General features: G+C 33.8%; 1 protein-coding gene across 1 annotated transcript; it reads left to right on the top strand.

Moving 5' to 3' along the window:
• Positions 1 to 15,336: 15,336 nt before the first annotated feature.
• LOC129310418 (cytochrome P450 84A1-like) lies at positions 15,337 to 18,146 on the top strand. Its single transcript, XM_054952251.1, has 2 exons — positions 15,337 to 16,320; positions 17,232 to 18,146. The coding sequence occupies exons 1-2, from the start codon at positions 15,352 to 15,354 to the stop codon at positions 17,853 to 17,855; spliced, it is 1,593 nt and encodes a 530-aa protein (XP_054808226.1). The 5' UTR covers positions 15,337 to 15,351; the 3' UTR covers positions 17,856 to 18,146.
• Positions 18,147 to 18,426: the final 280 nt, after the last annotated feature.

Here is an 18,426-nt window from a genome sequence, read left to right as displayed (position 1 = left end):
AGGATTTGATTTTGCATACTCTAAATGGTTTGGATGCTGTATAATGCTGTTGATGCTCCAAATCTGACGTGGGTAGATGCACAGACTAGACTTCTGGCTTATGAAAGTTAGATGGAACAGTTCTCTAATTTTTCTTCTCTCTCTCTCTTTCTCTTCAACCCACTACAAATCTTGCATAAAGAAATGATTTTCGCAATGACTATTTCTGTCAAACCTCATGGCGTGGTTCTCGTCCTTTTCGTGGGAATCGTATCGTGGTAGTTAGTCTTCGAAAGGTAGTGGTCGTCCTTATTGTGATTTCTATCACAAACATAGTCATCATATTGCTAACTGTTATCATCATTTTGGTCGCTCTTTTTAACCACCTACTCATGGTTTCACTCTATAGGCTTTTTATGCATCTCCTTCTACTGTTGCTAATCCTGCTTGGTACCTTGATAGTGGTGTAAATTATCATGTGACATTTGATCCATCTCAACTTAATCATGTGCAACCAGTAGGTAACTCTCCTAATCTCTTAACTTGCATTGGTGACCTTACTCCAATACGTGACAAGAGTTCCTTAACAATACCCTGTTCTTCTACACTGATTCATCTTAATAATGTTCTTCTTGTTCCATCTGCTGCTGAGAATCTCTTGAGTATATCATGACTTGTTAATGATAACTCTATTTTCTATTGAGTTTTCTAATGAAGGCTATATTGTGAAGGAAAAAGGAACAGGACAGGTACGGAGTCAAGAAATGCCATGGCAGAGGCTATATCTATTAGCAAGTGATGATCACAAGGTGCCACAAGCTCACATGGCTGTCGTTGATTATTCTCCAAAAGCTCTTTCATCTAAATATCTTAATTGGCATAACAAGCTGGGTCATCCTAGTGATAGAGTACTAAAGTAGATAATAAATGAATATAGTGCCAATATTGTTTTTAAAGAGAATCATGTATGTGAAGCTTGTCAATTTGGAAAATCTAAGCTACTACCATTTTCATTATCTAATTCTCATGCTTCATCTCTGCTTGAACTTGTGCACACTGATTTATAGGGACCTTTCCCAGTACAATCTATTATTGGTCATCGATATTATATACATTTTATTGATGATCATAGTTGCTACACGTGGTTTTATCTGTTAAAACATAAAAGGTGAAGCTATTAATGCCTTTAATCATTTTTTAGCATTGGTTGAAAACCAATTTAGCACTAAAATTAAAAATCTCCAATGTGATAGTGGTGAAGAATATAAGCCTTTTATACCAATTGCAAATTCCTCTAGTATTAATATGAGATTCACCTATCCCTATACTTCACCACAAAGTGGAAGAGCAGAATGTAAACATCGCCATATAGTGGAAACAGGATTAACTCTACTTGCTCAAGTTCACATGCCATTAACATACTGAGTGGATGCTTTTCAAGTTGTTATATATCTCATTAATCATTTTCCCACTCCAATACTCAAAGGTTCAACACCTCTATTTCAATTACACAAAACATAGCCTGACTATGATTCTCTACAACCATTCGGGTGTGCTTGCTATCCATGTCTCAAGCCATATAATGAGCATAAATTTTAATTTCACAGTTAGAAATGTGTTTTTCTTGGTTATGCTACACAACAGAAGGGCTACAAGTTTTTGAGTTTCACAAGGAGAATGTTTCAAGGTATGTTGTTTTTGATTCATCTTTATTCCCATTTATAACTAGAATTTTGAATCGTCGATCTCACTCTCTGGATGAGTCTCAGGTTCTTATGATAATTACTACTCTAAATAAATCTATACCATCTCTTTCTAGCACTTCATATATGGCTTCAATGGAGTCTGACTCATTTTCTTCTGGTGATGAGTCACTTACTAGATCTATTTCTCATTCATTAAAAATCTATAATCTATTGGCCTTGATTTCCAGTTTTGAAGCTTCTGATCTAGAAGATGAAAATACTACCACTATTCAGTCCATTGTTAAAGCCCAACCTAATACACACTCAATGGTTACAAGTCAAAAAGTGGTATATTTTGGCCCAAGTATCCTTTTGTTAGCCTTTTATGTAATATCCTCCTCCTTCTAATACCATAATTAAAACCAAGTTCCAAGTAATTAGGAAATGGGATTATAGTAATTAACAAAATATTTAATGGTTAGCAAAATGGGGACCCTAAGTTTACAAAACTAAAACTATTTTCAAAGTCTTACAACTAGACAAATCAAAGTTTACAAATATGCGGAAGCATAAGATAATTACATAAGTAAATGTATTTGTTTAATAATTTAAAATAGGAGAATTTTTGAAAAATTTTGAGGCATGCGCCATGGCTCGTTGAACATGTGCTGCGGTGTGTTTGCCTCTATGATACGTATCACGACTCGTGGCTCTATGCGCCGCAGTGCAATTGCACAAATTTTGACAGTAAATTCTACTGTCAATTTGACAGCATTAGGGCTAAATTTTGACGTACCCTAAATCTCCATCCGACGTCCGAATAACATGAACTAAGTGTTTATAGAAAGCTCTTTCTAAACTCTAACTAATGGCATTAGTCACAGACTCAAATTATTTCTGAAACAAAAATTAAACACACTTTTTAAAACTTATATTTTTACAATAATTTTTACAAAATCAAGTATCCAAACCAAATGCCAAAGGCCAATAGCCACTGACTCCAATTTGACTACATATAAATCATTAAGACTAACTCATGCAATGGACCATATCACATGAAATATTCTTAGATTAAATTTTCACTACTTAACCCCTTAAACTCAAAAATATAAAAAGGCAGAGTCTACCACAATTTTTATCAAGTTCTCTAAATCATCTCATAATATGCTCTACTCTTACTTGCATTAGTATTTTGATCCTATCACAATAACACATATTCATCAATTCACTCTCTAGAGCCCAAAACACACTTATAATTTACAATTCACATATTGCAAGTCAGGAACAAATGAGAATTCCTAATTGGCAATTGAAATTGCCATACACATACAATTACTCAAAATAAAGAGGCCTACTACAAAAGGATCGCGGTCTTAAGCCTTTGGGTGTTTTCTTCTATCTACACCTCTTGAGCTATTCTTTGTAATATTGAAAATAATAGGATGAGTACAATCACTCAGTAACCAAGCCGACTAACCCATACTAATGCATGTCAATCAGTTTAAAATGTAAGTGGCAAATAATATCAATACTTTAAACTATGTAACACATTTGAGAAATCTATGTTCACACTTCCAAGCATAATAGTACATACTTAGAAATAAAACTTTTCAACAATCTTCACATCCCAGAAAGTTTGTCACATAATACAATCACACATAATCAAGAGTAATTATTACTCAATTCACAAATATTCTCATTAGGGTCATAATACAGACAATCATATGCCCTTATTCACTATATGTATGATCATATTTCCTTTATATCTTCCTTATTCCTCTGATATAAAATCATGGGTTATAACACAATGGGATAGTCTATATTCCATGACTTCTCTAACCTAAACACTTGTAAAGAAACTACCCGACCAAGGCATACCCAATTCACTTATGGAATATTGTTTCCCCCATTTCTCATACTGTGGGGTGTCATACACCCTAAACTAGCCTCCTCATTAAATCGGTGGATAGCTAGTTAGATTCGAGTTTCTCGTTGAACTAGTAGGACAGTCTCTCATTGAACAAGTAGAGTAATATGGATATAATCAATATAGGCAAACCATCACACGGATGGCACCTTACCACATGAATTTTATCATTTACTCCTCTTCCTAGGCGAACTCCTGCCTCTCAAAATCATACAATGCACATTCATGCCATAATTCACACTTTATACAGTTCATAGAATTTTACATTATTAATTTCATTGAACTTCATCATTACACAAATCATTAAACTTCTTATAAACAAAAGTCATTGAACTCTAATTTCACAATCATTGTACTTCACACTTTCAAAATCATTGAAATCTACTTTCACCATCATTGTACTTCTCATAAACAAAGATTCATGTTACTTCTCAAATCACAAAGTCATTAAACTCCCAATAAACATAATACAAAAATTCACTAATATTGTTCTCAAAGAATTTCACATCATAAGGCATAAAGCTTATAAAAATCAATCTAGTGAATTTTCTAACAAATCAAGCCACATTTACATTTATTTTTAATTTACACATTTCAAAGATCAATCATAAATCCATAAACTAATAAACACATAAAAGCATAAGATAAAATTTTCCTGGTTACCCCAAACCTTTGAGAGGTCAAAGATTTCACCCCTCAATTACTCACTTCTAAAGCTTCTAAGAAGCTTGAATGGTGTCAATGGTAGTTACTCTACAAGCATTTACCATGCAAAACATCAATATCTATATTTGAGCTATTTTTTACTAACACTTCATCATATCTTAGTACTCAAAATTTATTCTTGACCTATATAAAAGTACCTATAAGGCTTCTTAGCTTCCTTTAACCCTCATTAATAACATTGAGCTCTTAAATGGTCATTAATGAAACCACATTGTTCCTAATCACCATATTTATGATAATTTTTGAATATTTAATGTCTTCCAACTATCAATCATCATAAAACCATAAACACCAAGTTTACTTAGCTCAATTTACTCCCATTAACTCTATTTAAATCAATGGGTTCGAACCCATAGTTTTTATAGACCAAAAATTACTATTATCAATCAAACCCTTACCTCTACCATCAAGAAACTAAAAGAAGAGAAGAAGATTTAAGTAGAAAAGCTTACCTTTGATGTTTAAAAGCTCCAAAATACTCCTAATACTCAGTTTTCCTAAGCCCTAGCACTACTCTCTCGTTGCTCTTTCTTTCGTTTCTTCTTTATCAAATTCGTGACTTATTTTAGCAGAAAAATGACCATGCGCCGTAGCAAACGCACAATATGTCGTGGCACATAGCATAGAGAGCCTCTTCTAAGCGTGTTATCATGCATGCATCGTGACAACCCATCCACAAGTCACGGCATGTGGCACAGAATCTTTCTTTAGAAATTCTTCCTTTTCAATTTTTGGGTGACCCGATTCTCCTTTGTACCTGTGTTTAAAACTGAAATTGAGACCAAACATGCCCGTTAGGCCTCTCTAGCCACACATCTCACTAATACACTTAATTAGTCTATTTAAACTTAATTAATATTGATTTAAAATTGAAGATGTTATATTTTACACTCTGAAGATTTAAAGGCTCTTGAAGATGTTGCTGAACCCTCGACTGCTCGAGTTGCTCTCTGTTTAGAACCATGGCGGCAAGCAATGATCAGTGAATTTGAAGCGTTTCAGAAAAATTGTACCTGGCATCTGTCCCTTATATAGGGTCGCAACATGTGATTGACTGCAAATGGGTCTTCAAAACCAAGTTTAACTTTGATGGCTCTCTTCAATAGCATAAAGCGCATTTAGTCGCGAAAGGATTCCAACAATCAGAAGGGATTGACATTCTGAAATGTTTAGTCTAGTAGTCAAAGCTACTACGGTTCGGTTGATTCTTACTCTGGCTGTGATGTTTAACTGGGATATTAGATAATTGGACATTTACAACGCATTCTTGACTGGCTATTTGCAAGAATATATGTATATGCAGCAGCCAAAAGGATTCGTGGATCCTCATTGTCCTACTTATGTCTGTAAGTTAATAAAGACAATTTATGGTTTGAAACAAGCTCCCCAAGCCTAGTTTGATAGATTGCTTTTAACTCTGTTGCAATGGGATTTTCACAACTCAAAGAGTGATACCTTATTATTTTTGTTAAGAACCGATGATCTGATAGTGTTTATTCTCATTTATGTTAATGATATATTTGTGACTGGAAATAGTTCTACCTATTTGAAAAATTTTGTGCAAAAGCTCAACGCATAATTTTCCCTAAAGGATCTCAATTCATTTTACAATTTTCTTAGGATTGAAGTATTTAGAGATTGATCTGGTATTTATTTAAGTCAAGGAAAATACATTTTTAATTCGTTGAAGCAATTCAATATGCTTGACTGTGCCCCTGTACCTACACCTATGGTTACTACACAAAAATTATCACTGACTAATGGTTCACCCATGACTAATCCTTCTATGTATAGACAAGCTATAGGTGCTTTACAATATCTTACTACAACTCGCCCAAACATAGCTTATTTAGTAAATAAGCTTAGTCAGTTCATGGCTAAACCTACTAATGTCCATTTTCAAGTTGTTAAACGGATTTTTAGATATATCAAAAGGACTTATTCCTATGGCTTACATCTAAAACTTGTAACATCTATTAGTCTCATGGCTTTCACAGATGCTAATTGGGCCACTGATGTTGACGATAGAAAATTCATAAGTGGTTTTTGTATTTATCTTGTTGGATCACTAATTTCCTGGGCTTTTAGAAAGCAAAAAGTGGTATCTCAATCGAGTACTGAGTCTAAGTACAAAGCATTAGCTGATGGTGCTACTGAATTACAGTGGATATGTTCTCTCATGACTAAACTTGGTATTTATCCTCACAGACCTTCTGTGATGTGGTGTGATAATATGAGTGCTAAATCTTTAGATGCAAATCCAGTTCATCATGCTTGAAGTAAACATATAGAAATTGATATTCATTATGTTCGAGATCAAGTTCTTGCAAGTGTTCTTGATATTCAATATGTTCCCTCATCTCATCAAATCGCTAATTGTTTGACTAAGGCTCTATGTCATTCACAGTTCTCCAATTTTAGACACAAACTCGGGCTGCTTGTCACCCTCTTGTTTGAGGGGAGATGTTAGATTATCATCCTAATTATGATTATGCAATTAATATTTCTGTATATTTGTCATTTTTTACTAAACACATTTGTCATGATTTTGTAGATATTCTCTCACCGTACCATTATACATGTGTCAGCATATCACTGTATATTGTATAACAGAATGTATTATATAAATGGGAAATACAGAGCCTCGCCAGAATATGCTTTCACTGGCTATTCACTGATATCATTTTCCTTATTTGTCTTTCCAAAAAAATAAAAAAATTAATGTGATCATGTGAAAACCAACAAGCTAAGCTAGCATGGTCGACAATTAGGCATGTAGGTGTAATATCTATTGAGTTTGAAGTTATGAAAAACTAGTTTAACAAAAGTTTATTATATATTGTAAACACGTACAAATTAAAAGAAGCATAAAAAATTATACTTTCTCTGTTCAAAAATATAAAATATTTTTTAAGGAGTTGGATATTCAAAAATGTAAGGCATTTTTAATCTTTTGAAGTATAATTATTATTTTTTAAAGTATTCCGATTGATAATGACTTTATATTTATTGTAGGGTGCTTAATATGAGTAAATATGAAAAGAGAAAGTTAGTTTGAAAGTAGATAACAACTTTACTAAGGTGAGATTTGATTAAAAATATTTTATATTTTTGAAGAGGGAGTATTTGATTACAATTGAGATATATTAATGACTTCAAAGTAAAATGGGGAAATGGAACATGTGGAACAAAAAAGTGGGGTGACCGACTGAGAGGACAATGCCAAGTAAAATTGGTATATCATATTCCTCATATCGTCATTCATCTTATTGATATACCATTTAGTTGAGATTTAAAATCGCAGAATTCAAATTCAACTTAATTTTAATTTAAAATTTTTAATTAAAATTTAAACCATTCAGCTTAAATTTAGAAGATTCAAATCACATTTTAAAAATATTATACTAAAAAACAGTCAAACCACAACCCACAAACACAAAGTGACACCAAATTAAAGCAAGAAAATAGAAACAGAAGAAGGAAAAAGAAAAAAACACATAAAGATATCTAAAGACAACACTGAACACCTGCAGGGACTTACTTAATCACTTCAACTTCACATGATTTTGACTTTTTATATTGGCCCAACGCAAACCCACTCAATTTGTCCTCCCATTCCACACTTGGATTTTTAAGAAAATCAAGATTCTATATCCAATCCATCAATATAAAGTATAATGAACAAAATGCCAAAATCTGTGTTCGTTCAAAAGTTATGGAGCATGAATCAAATTCAGGAGGCTACAGCTAGCTCACTACAACAAAATAAGCTAAATATGACGGCTTATATTTGACGGTTATAAGTGAAAAATGACAAATAAAAAAGGCGCTAAATACTTGACGGTTGTTTCAAAACAACCGTCAAGTATTTAGTATATATTTGACGGTTATATTGGCATAACCGTCAAATATATATGCATCCTAGATTTAATTTTTTTATAAATATATTTGATGCTTGTTTTACAATAACCGTCAAGTATATTTCAGAGGACTTGATGGTTATTTGTAAAAAAGCGTCAAATATATGGTTCAAAAGAAAAAATAAAAAAAGTTAATTACTTGACGCTTGTTTACTAATAACCGTCAAGTATGTCTGCATTTTATTTGACGGTTGTTTAATAACAAGCGTCAAGTAATATATACTTGACGGTTATTATGAAATAACCGTCAAGTATTGTCTTTTTGATGGTTATTTGTAAAAAAGTGTCAAATATATGGTTTAAAAGGAAAAATAAAAAAATTAATTACTTGACGCTTGTTTATTGATAACCGTCAAGTATGTCTGAGTTTTATTTGACGGTTATTTAAAACAAGCGTCAAGTAATAAATACTTGACGGTTATTATGAAATAACCGTCAAGTATTGTCTTTTAAATTTACGCTCCAGAACCTTTCATTTTCACATTTCTGCAACTCGAACGTTTTCGAAAATACACCAGAGTGCTCGGAAATCATTTTCTGTCACTAAAATTGCCCAAAAACACAGATTTAGACTCGATTCTTCTTGGGTTTTGCTCGTGGGTTCCATTTTTGGGGGTTTGTGGGTTGTTCATTCATCCAAGTCTTCATTTCTGGCGTTTTGGGTTCGTTCTCCGTCTTCCATATGTAAGTTTAATTTCTTCTTCATCTGTTTAATTCATTTTTGGGTTTAGTATTTAGGGTAAATCTGACTTCAAATTCCCCTACTTGCTTCTCAACAGTGCAAAATGTGAGTTGTCTTCTTTCCTCCTTCCCCTGCTCTTCTTCTTTATCCTCGTGCTCTGCCTCTCTTAAGTAAGTTGGCCTATCCTTCTTCCTTGTGATATTGTTGTCAATTGATTGTAATTAGGGAGTTGATTGGAATTAGCAATTGGAATATGAATTTTTTGTTCATTAGAACTACAATTTGTGATTGAATGTATATAAGCTTTTGTTTTCAGTTCTTTATTAGTTCTGAAATTAAATTTAAGATTATATGAAAATTAATTTATTGTTGGGCATTTTATAAATTTGTTAAAAATTTGCTTCCCTTATTGTGATGATGGTGATTAATTTTGTTGTTGGATAACTTGATTAGATATGATTGAGTTATATTGAATTTATAGGACAAAATAGATTGTTGGGATAAAATTTTTATATCAATTATTGTTGGATAACTTTATACCTCATTTGTGGTTCCTGGCGGCCTTGAGTCGAGATTCAAGCTGATTAATCCCCACGATGTCTCTGCCTATAATGGAATTACAAAGGAAGCTCTTGAAGATCAAGCAAGGCAGCTTTCAAATCAATTTAAGGATAGGAGAGCAAGCAATAATACTTTATTTCTTACTCCTTACTGTCAAGGGTAAGCCACTTTCTAGCTACTTTTGGTACAAGTAAATATTTTTTATATTTACTTATTTGATAACACTTGTTATTTCTTATTAGGGGGCACTGGATGCTTATTGTGGTTAACCCTGTTGCTTCAAAAATTTGATATCTTGATCTTCTTAACGAGAACCAAGCAATAGGCCAGATATGGTAGAACTTTTTAATAAGTAAGTTGAATTTTTATTAATTGTTATTTTAATATCCATATATATTGAATTTCTAACATTTATTCTTTATTTCCTTCTTAGAGCTGTGGTCTTGTATTGAACTGCGACCAACAAGACCTTGTCCCCTAGCTTAAGGGTATTGGACTCTTGTGAAATATGGGTCACAGTTAAGGTAAACCTAATGACTGAGTTTTTAATTAACAAACCGTGGCCTTTTAACTATTATTTTATTGATATGTGATTTTTTTTGCACAGTGTCCACTCCAGCCAGATCAGAGCAATGACTGTGGCTATTGCTTGATGAGATTCTTGAAGGACATTATCACCCATGCCCCTACCACATTACCTAATAAGGTACATATTAAATTTAATGATACTTAAATTATAAATTTTAACAACTTTTGTTAGATAGCTATTAACTTGAATTTGTTGTAACTCTTTGCATACAATACTTCAAGGATGCCTACTGTAGTCAGTATGCAGCTGCACATATAGAGGAAACCCTTGAAGAGGTAGCTCAGGCTGTGTTTAACATGTGGATAGCAGCAGTGGTTAGACCCAATTAGTTTTGGTGTACACATTTATTTTTTTGGTCAATTTTATGTCTGAGGCCAATTAATTTTGAAATTTAAACTTGTAAAGTAGGTAAAGTTATAGATTTTTTTATGGCATCGGGTTTAGAGTATAGGTAGATATAAGATAAATTAAAGATATTTAGATTGTAATTTCAATATAAATAATTATTCAATTATTTTTTATTGTTGGTTGGCTAGTATATATATTTGATTGCTTTGTATTTGTAGGGGGGCTGCTTTTTAAAAAAACACATCATAAATACTTGATGGTTATTTAGAAAGAAACGTCAAGTATAAGTTTACTTGACGGTTATTTCAAAATAACCGTCAAGTATGTACGAATACTTGACGGTTATTTCATAATAATCGTCAAGTATTTGGCACACAAAATTTGCGAAAGCATATTTGACGCTTGTTACAAAATAACCGTCAAATATTACTAAATACTTGACGGTTATTTAAAATAACCGTAAAGTATATTGCTGCAGTATATGCAAATGTTTAAGTGATTATTTGACGGTTATTTTGAAATAACCGTCAAGTAATCTCTAAAATATTTGACGGTTTTTAACTGTCAAATAAATATATGGCGCCTCATTACTTGACGGTTAAAAACCATCAAATAATTTTTAAAATAACCGTCAAGTAAGGGGGTATTTTGTAGTAGTGGCTCCTCCTATATGGATCATGTTAAGAATAGAGAGCGACTACCTGAAAATGGGGATGGAGGAGAGATGAGCAAGAATAACTAAACATTACATTGTAACTTAAAATCTCAAAATTTAAATTTATAAGTTCTTCCTCAACTTGATTTGATGTGAGATTTTGCACATCTTTTTTAGTACACTCATATATGGACGACCTCATATAACATTTTTTAAGTTTTTCTATAACATGAAATATATACTTTCCTTGTCTTCATTGTTACAATTAATAAGACATTCTAATTTTTAAAAATCACTCGGTGGTATTTGAGTTTTTTCAAATTCCCAAATATAATATTTATATTAATATATAATACTACCTGCTTCTCAAATTATAAAATAATTTTAGAGAAGATTTAATATTCCAAATTATAAGACATTTTAACAAAAACAAGTCTTAATATTTTTTAATATTATCTTTTTTATATATCCTCTCTTTTTGTATATTCTTTTATAAATGAAGTATTAAATGGAGGGCATATTTTAAAATTTATATTTTTGTTTTAAAAAGTAAGATTATGAGTGTATTTAATGAATTTTATTAATATATGTGATTTTGTTTAAAAATATCTTATAATTTAGGATAAAAAAATTATAAAAAGTAGAGACATAATATTCAAAACTGTAAGCTTGGACTCATATATACATGCTTGGATTTTGGTTGAAAGGCTCAAACCAAGGCTAGTATACCATTCAAACTAGCTTGGCTGTCCTAAAATTTAGGTTCCATAAACTAAAATTATCATTTACACCCTAGTTTTCCCAATGCCATGGAGTTCGCAAACAGATTTCGAAACACAGTCATGTGTCACACATAAAAAAAGGGTTTCTTATTAATATTTTAAATTTGATTATTTTTGGAAGTAATATTGTTCATGTTTCTAGATTATCATTTAAATTTGAATTTCTGATGAATGAACTGTGACAGTAGCAAATGTGGAGAACTTGTCTTATGGGTTTCTGTCTAGTATTTTTACTTTTCTTTCAATCAAAAGAAGCTCTGAGCGAGTGAGTGTGTGTGTGTGTGATAAGCCTACGTTATGACGTGGTTAGTTCCTGTGTAGCCACCTCATTCCCCGAGATCCTTTCACTATTTCTTGTGACGAAAGATCCTTCAATTCCTAATTACAATAGTTTCATTCAATCTGTTCGTATAGATATAGAGATAACATTCTTTATTCAATAACTCTCTTTTCTTCGAGCATACAGATCCAGCTATCATTATAACAATTAACTTGATCGATTCAATAATAATTACGCTTTTTTTTCCCTGTCTTGTAACCACTTTGAATATAGACGGGTAACAGCAAATGCTCCCTTATCTTATGGAAACTTGTTGACCATTAAGCACTCCAAATCAAATCTGAGTTATTGAAGTTTTCAGGAACCGCAGCTTGGGAAGCTTGCACCTACATAATCATGCGTAGTTTATTGCATATAATTGAAGAGGGGAATTAATTAATCGAGTAAATTTGGAGGAATGGTGAAACGACACCGTCAATGGGTCTAGGATGTCTATCCAAGAGAGTGACCCTTGCTTTTCAGTAAGCACAATGAGGTGAGACATCAAATCTGTCAGCTTTCGAGGCCGATGAATGATCACTAGGTTCGACCTATATATTTTGAATCTCTCATCATATAGATGCATAGCTCGGTTTCAAAATTATTATTATTATTATTATCATCATCATCAATAATTAATTAATAATCTGTCACACAGGCGAAATGAGTTGTATATGTAAAAGGGCGGTGAAATTACTCAACAATGAATCAAACTTAATACTGTTGGGCGAGAAAATATCTGATGAGTCTGACATCAATAGATATCGCAAAGGGATAATGTGGATCGTATTGAAATAAGAAAGACAAAACTAGAGGTAGATAGCCAACAGTTTCTCATGCCTTTCAGATTTTCTTGCTAAGGCAGCAAGATCAAAACACGCATAGAAAGCAAACTATAAATTCATTAACTCCCATTAAAGCAAACTTAAACATCAAAAGTTGTCATCTGTTGTTGTAAAATATGGTGTTTGACTGAATCTATATTAACCAAATATAAATACTATATATGTTGCTTGTACTGGTTGGAGTGGAGGGACGACGGAACTGGACAATAAATATAAGGCCATATCCAATGCAACCTATCATTAACTCTCTTGGGTGTACTTCTTGCCAACTTGATGTATAAGTTGCTGAGATCATTTATTGAATTTCTTGTCTCATTATTTCTCACCTGAAATGAGAGATTGTGGTAGTTTTAGTGTCACTATATTATTCTGAAAATCACACTCCCTGTCTCCCTGTATTTTATTTGATTAAACTAATATGAACGGAAAAAAAAAACAACCAAATCATTTCCACTCAATTACTCAGTAACACAAAATTATGAATTCTAAAAAAAGATTAAAAAAATGTATACCAACATAATTAGTAAAAGTGTCTATGATTCAAAAATAATAAGAGGGTACATCACTATTTTAATTTAGTGGCGTTTTCCGATCTGATGGTTGGGGATATATATTGTGATCGATTTCGAGAGACACAAAAAGATAAACCGTTTCAGCCAATCCTTTGAATATTATAATTAGGTATTATTAATATATTATCCGGAGTTTGAAAAATAAGTTATCTTATGGATGTTTATTTTTAAACGGATGGTGTGGGTTTCCTTATGCATATATTTGTGTGTGTGTGTGTGTGTGTTGATACTTTGATTGATTGACAGATGTGCATGGAAGGCATTAATTGATACGAGTGGACTCATTCGATCGAAATAGTGAAGTTATGTAAGATATTCTCTAGCTTGTCAAGTTTCACTCAATTTTTCACAGAAAACAAGTAACATGGTGATGAATGACGTAGTGTATCACATAAGATGTATTTGAAGATTGCAAAATGTTTTTTTAAAGTCAAAATTCAAAATTGCATAGGTTATTTGGTAAACCTATACTCAAATTCAAAAGCTTTAAGAGGGGTCAAGCCATCATTCATGGTTTTCTTAGCAACAACACGTAATAGAGAAGGTAAAATCTAAGAGTAGTAGTTGAAATTAAACTTCAAAATCCATCAGTTTCAGCAAAAAACTCAGAATCATCTTATATATAAGAGCCATAAATACATGTCAATATACTTACATTACATTAAAAAGTATATTTTCATGGACTACTTAAAACACAGGCAGGTTAAGCCAGCATATAAATCTTTAAAAGGCCAAATTCTCGAAGGTAAAAAGCCTTAAACATTATACTTATTTTCAATGGTAAAAACTATCATCAGCTTTTTTTTTAAAAAAAAAAGTTACAATGGAATTTTAGGAAAGGTGTTTTTAAAATTAAAAAAAATTATATTTAATTTTCTTTCATAAAAGAAAGACTTAACAATATATACTAAGTATATTTAATAGTATCTTTGGTCCTTAAAATTAATTACTAACCATTGCTAAGAATGGGGAAGTCATCCTTGAAAATGCTAAACCTGTGCAATGAAAGCAAAAGAATCGCGATAAAAGAATTTAACGAAAAAGGTATAAATTGATAGTAGTTTCCTTTAATTTTTGGCTTTTTTTTTTTCCCTCTTTTTTCTCGGCGATATTTCACAAATATTGGAAGGATTAGGTAAGTTGTAATAATAAAAAGAAATCGTGAAAATTACTTTGGCGTATGGGAAGAACCTACATGAATCACTAATTAGTAGTGATAGTAATAATGAAATAAATGTACGGATTAAATGAATGAGTGAGCATATAACAAAATGTTTAAATTTCTTTTAATTTGACGCATATTTATATAAACACAAGGCACCCCGTACGTGTAAATATGTAAAAACGTATGTGGTCCACTGGGTCACTCTACAATGAAAAATGTCAAATATCTGGCTTTCGTTGGTCCTACTTTCACTTGGTACTTTAGACCCAATTATTTGCATGCATTTCCCAGCTTATTTCCTTTCTCTCACTTGCCCCCCAAAGATAAGTATGCTACGTTTCCAGGTTGTTCAGTTTTAACTCTTTTTACACAGTATCCTTTTCATTTTGAATGCTATTATATCAATGTCCCAGAGTTCGGTAAATACTACTCTATATATAAATATATAAATACAATCTTGATCTTAATTACGCCATCACAAATTTTTAATTGCATTCTGTTATTGGAGAGGATCAACAAGAAACAAGGAATAATTTAAAAAAGAAAATCAAATAGTAATAACTGTGCCCTCAAATCTGGGGTTTATTTAAGGGCACATGCCTATCTCCCTCGCCCTAGCAACGCCCAAAGTTGCGACTTGCACATCAAAACCCATCCGCATGGATTCTCTGCACCAACCTCTGCCCATGGCACTCTTGTTCGTCATCCCGCTCTTCTTACTTCTGGGCCTGCTCGCTCGGTTTGGCCGGCGGCGTTCCCCCTTCCCGCCAGGCCCCAAAGGCCTTCCCATCATAGGCAACATGCTCATGATGGACCAGCTCACCCACAGGGGTCTAGCCAAGCTCGCCTCTCAATACGGCGGCGTTTTCCACCTCAAAATGGGCTTCCTCAACATGGTGGCCATCTCAGACCCCGACGCCGCTCGTCAAGTTCTTCAAGTCCACGACAACATCTTTTCCAACCGACCAGCCACCATAGCCATCAGCTACCTGACCTACGACCGCGCGGACATGGCGTTCGCTCACTATGGCCCCTTCTGGCGGCAGATGAGGAAGCTGTGCGTCATGAAGCTCTTCAGCCGCAAGCGGGCAGAATCGTGGCAGTCGGTTCGGGACGAGGTGGACGCGGTGGTCCGCAGCGTGGCGAGCAACACCGAGAAGGCGGTGAACATCGGAGAGCTGGTGTTTTCACTGACCAAGAACATAATATATCGGGCGGCGTTCGGGTCGAGTTCGCAGGAGGGACAGGACGAGTTCATTGGGATACTGCAGGAGTTCTCGAAGTTGTTCGGAGCGTTCAACATCGCCGACTTCATGCCTTACCTCGGCTGGATGGACCCGCAAGGCCTGAACACCAGACTCGCCAAGGCACGTGCGTCTCTTGACGGATTCATAGACAAGATCATCGACGACCATATTCAGAAAAGGAGCGACAGAAGCCACGAGGAGACGGACATGGTGGACGAGCTGATCGCTTTTTACAGTGACGAAGCTCAGGTCACTGAGGCTGAGGATCTCCACAACTCCTTCAAACTCACCAAGGATAACATAAAAGCCATCATCATGGTACGTTATCAAAGATTATTCAATGTGAATATATAATCTCCATAAAATTAAAACCATATTATATCATGTTAATTTTTTAAAAAATATAATAATAATAAGAATTTTTTATAGTTTTAAATCTATAAATTCTGTACATGAACTTGTCAAAAAGGAGTTGGCAGCTTGGAAGCATGCAATTGCAAACTTGCCGATTCTGCAAAGTTGATTGGTTGCGTGTACCATATTTTGAAGTTGAATGCACCTTTGTCTTAACCCTTCAGGGTTCTCCGCAAAATTTGCTTCGTTTATTTTTCCGTCAAAAAGAAAAATTGCATGTTTTCTTTGTTCTTTTGTTCTCCATCCAAAAGAAGTGCAGAGTGATGACGATCTTGTTTCGTGTTACTCTCCTGTTTTTATTGAAGCAAATGAGGGAGTCGAGATTGTTCACCTAAACACACCAGGTGACTGATTGGAAATCCTTCAAGATGATTGCCGCTTGTAAAATATTTTTCAGGGAGAATGAGACTTATAATAATATTAATGTTAAATTAAGAATTTTAGTATTAAAATATGGTAAGAGAATTATTAAAATTTAGGAATATCAGTGTTGAAGAATTTTAATTTGATATTAATGTTCTTACAAAATTTTTATTTATTATTTTCTCTATTTTTAAACTTTTTATCTCAAAATATTATTAAATTATAATGACATACAATATATATAGCTATATAATAATATTTTATTTTATATGTACGGAATGTAAGATAAGTCTTATTAGAAACAAGCTTGTATAAATTTTGCATTATTTATAAATCTATACTTGTAGATTATATATATATATATATATTTTTGTATGTGTAACACAAAATTGGAATAATAAGCTATGTTGTTAATTGCGATTGAGAAATAACTCAACGGCGAAACATGACAGGACGTGATGTTTGGTGGGACGGAGACGGTGGCGTCGGCAATAGAGTGGGCGATGGCGGAGCTGATGAGAAACCCGGAAGATCTAAAACGGGTCCAACAAGAGCTTGCTGATGTGGTCGGCTTGGATCGTAGAGTTGAAGAGTCCGACTTCGACAAGCTCACCTACCTCAAATGCTCCCTCAAGGAGACGCTGCGCCTTCACCCGCCCATCCCGCTGCTGCTCCATGAGACGGCGGAAGACGCTGAGGTTTCGGGTTACTATATCCCCAAGAAGTCGCGCGTCATGATCAACGCGTGGGCGATCGGGAGGGACAAGTACTCTTGGGACGAACCGGACGCCTTTAAGCCTTCTCGGTTTTTGAAACAGGGCGTTGCCGATTTCAAGGGGAGCAACTTCGAGTTCATTCCGTTCGGGTCCGGTCGGAGGTCATGCCCGGGGATGCAACTCGGACTCTACGCGCTGGACATGGCGGTGGCTCATCTTCTTCACTGTTTCACTTGGGAACTGCCGGACGGGATGAAGCCGAGCGAGATGGATATGAGCGACGTGTTCGGACTCACCGCCCCCAGAGCGAGTCGACTCGTTGCCATTCCCAGCAAGCGCGTGGTGTGCAATCTTTTTTAGATCCTATTCGAATCTTTTTACCTCCGTGGTTTTTTTTTTTTTTTTGTCTTTCAAATATCTGTTAATTATAGTGAGTATATCAAGAAGGAGAACAACAACAACAACAATAATTGATTCAAAGAAAGAAGAGGAAGAAAATGAATATGGGGAAATTCAATTGCCTTTAAGCTCTTGTCAAATTGATCTTTATGCTAAATCATTTAGGTCATTTGGTTGTATTTGCGGCTCATCTGTGTTGATGATCAATCAGTTGCCTTGAAATAAAAATGAATTCGCAACCTTATCTTGAAAGGTGAATATTGGATTTTATATCTCACCAATGAAAAAAATTATGCACCTTGATTAAATTTGAATCATCTAACTGTATTAAAACGATTTAAATTTATCTTTTTATCAAAATAAAAGTATTCGACATAAGTTTAAAGGCCAAGTTTCACTGACAAAAGTGGTCTCAACAATGATCCCTAGAAGCTAAGATTCAAATTTTGTATTGTGTAAATTATTTTTTTAATTTTTGAAAATAATTTAATCTGGTTTCTGTCATTGATAAAATTTAACTTTTACTGTTAAT

This window comes from Prosopis cineraria, unplaced genomic scaffold, assembly GCF_029017545.1.
Source record: "Prosopis cineraria cultivar Desert tree isolate PC_DT_omini unplaced genomic scaffold, ASM2901754v1 PC5, whole genome shotgun sequence".
Taxonomy (NCBI): domain Eukaryota; kingdom Viridiplantae; phylum Streptophyta; class Magnoliopsida; order Fabales; family Fabaceae; genus Prosopis; species Prosopis cineraria.
The sequence above is the reverse complement of the archived record's forward strand: the minus strand, read 5'-3'. Positions and strand labels throughout refer to the sequence as shown.

Bases quoted from the DNA above. Each gene is read 5' to 3' on its own strand.
- LOC129310418 (XM_054952251.1), top strand. From the start codon at position 15,352: ATGCCTATCTCCCTCGCCCTAGCAACGCCCAAAGTTGCGACTTGCACA. The intron at 16,321-17,231 runs GTACGTTATCAA...GAAACATGACAG, and splicing joins ACATAAAAGCCATCATCATG to GACGTGATGTTTGGTGGGAC.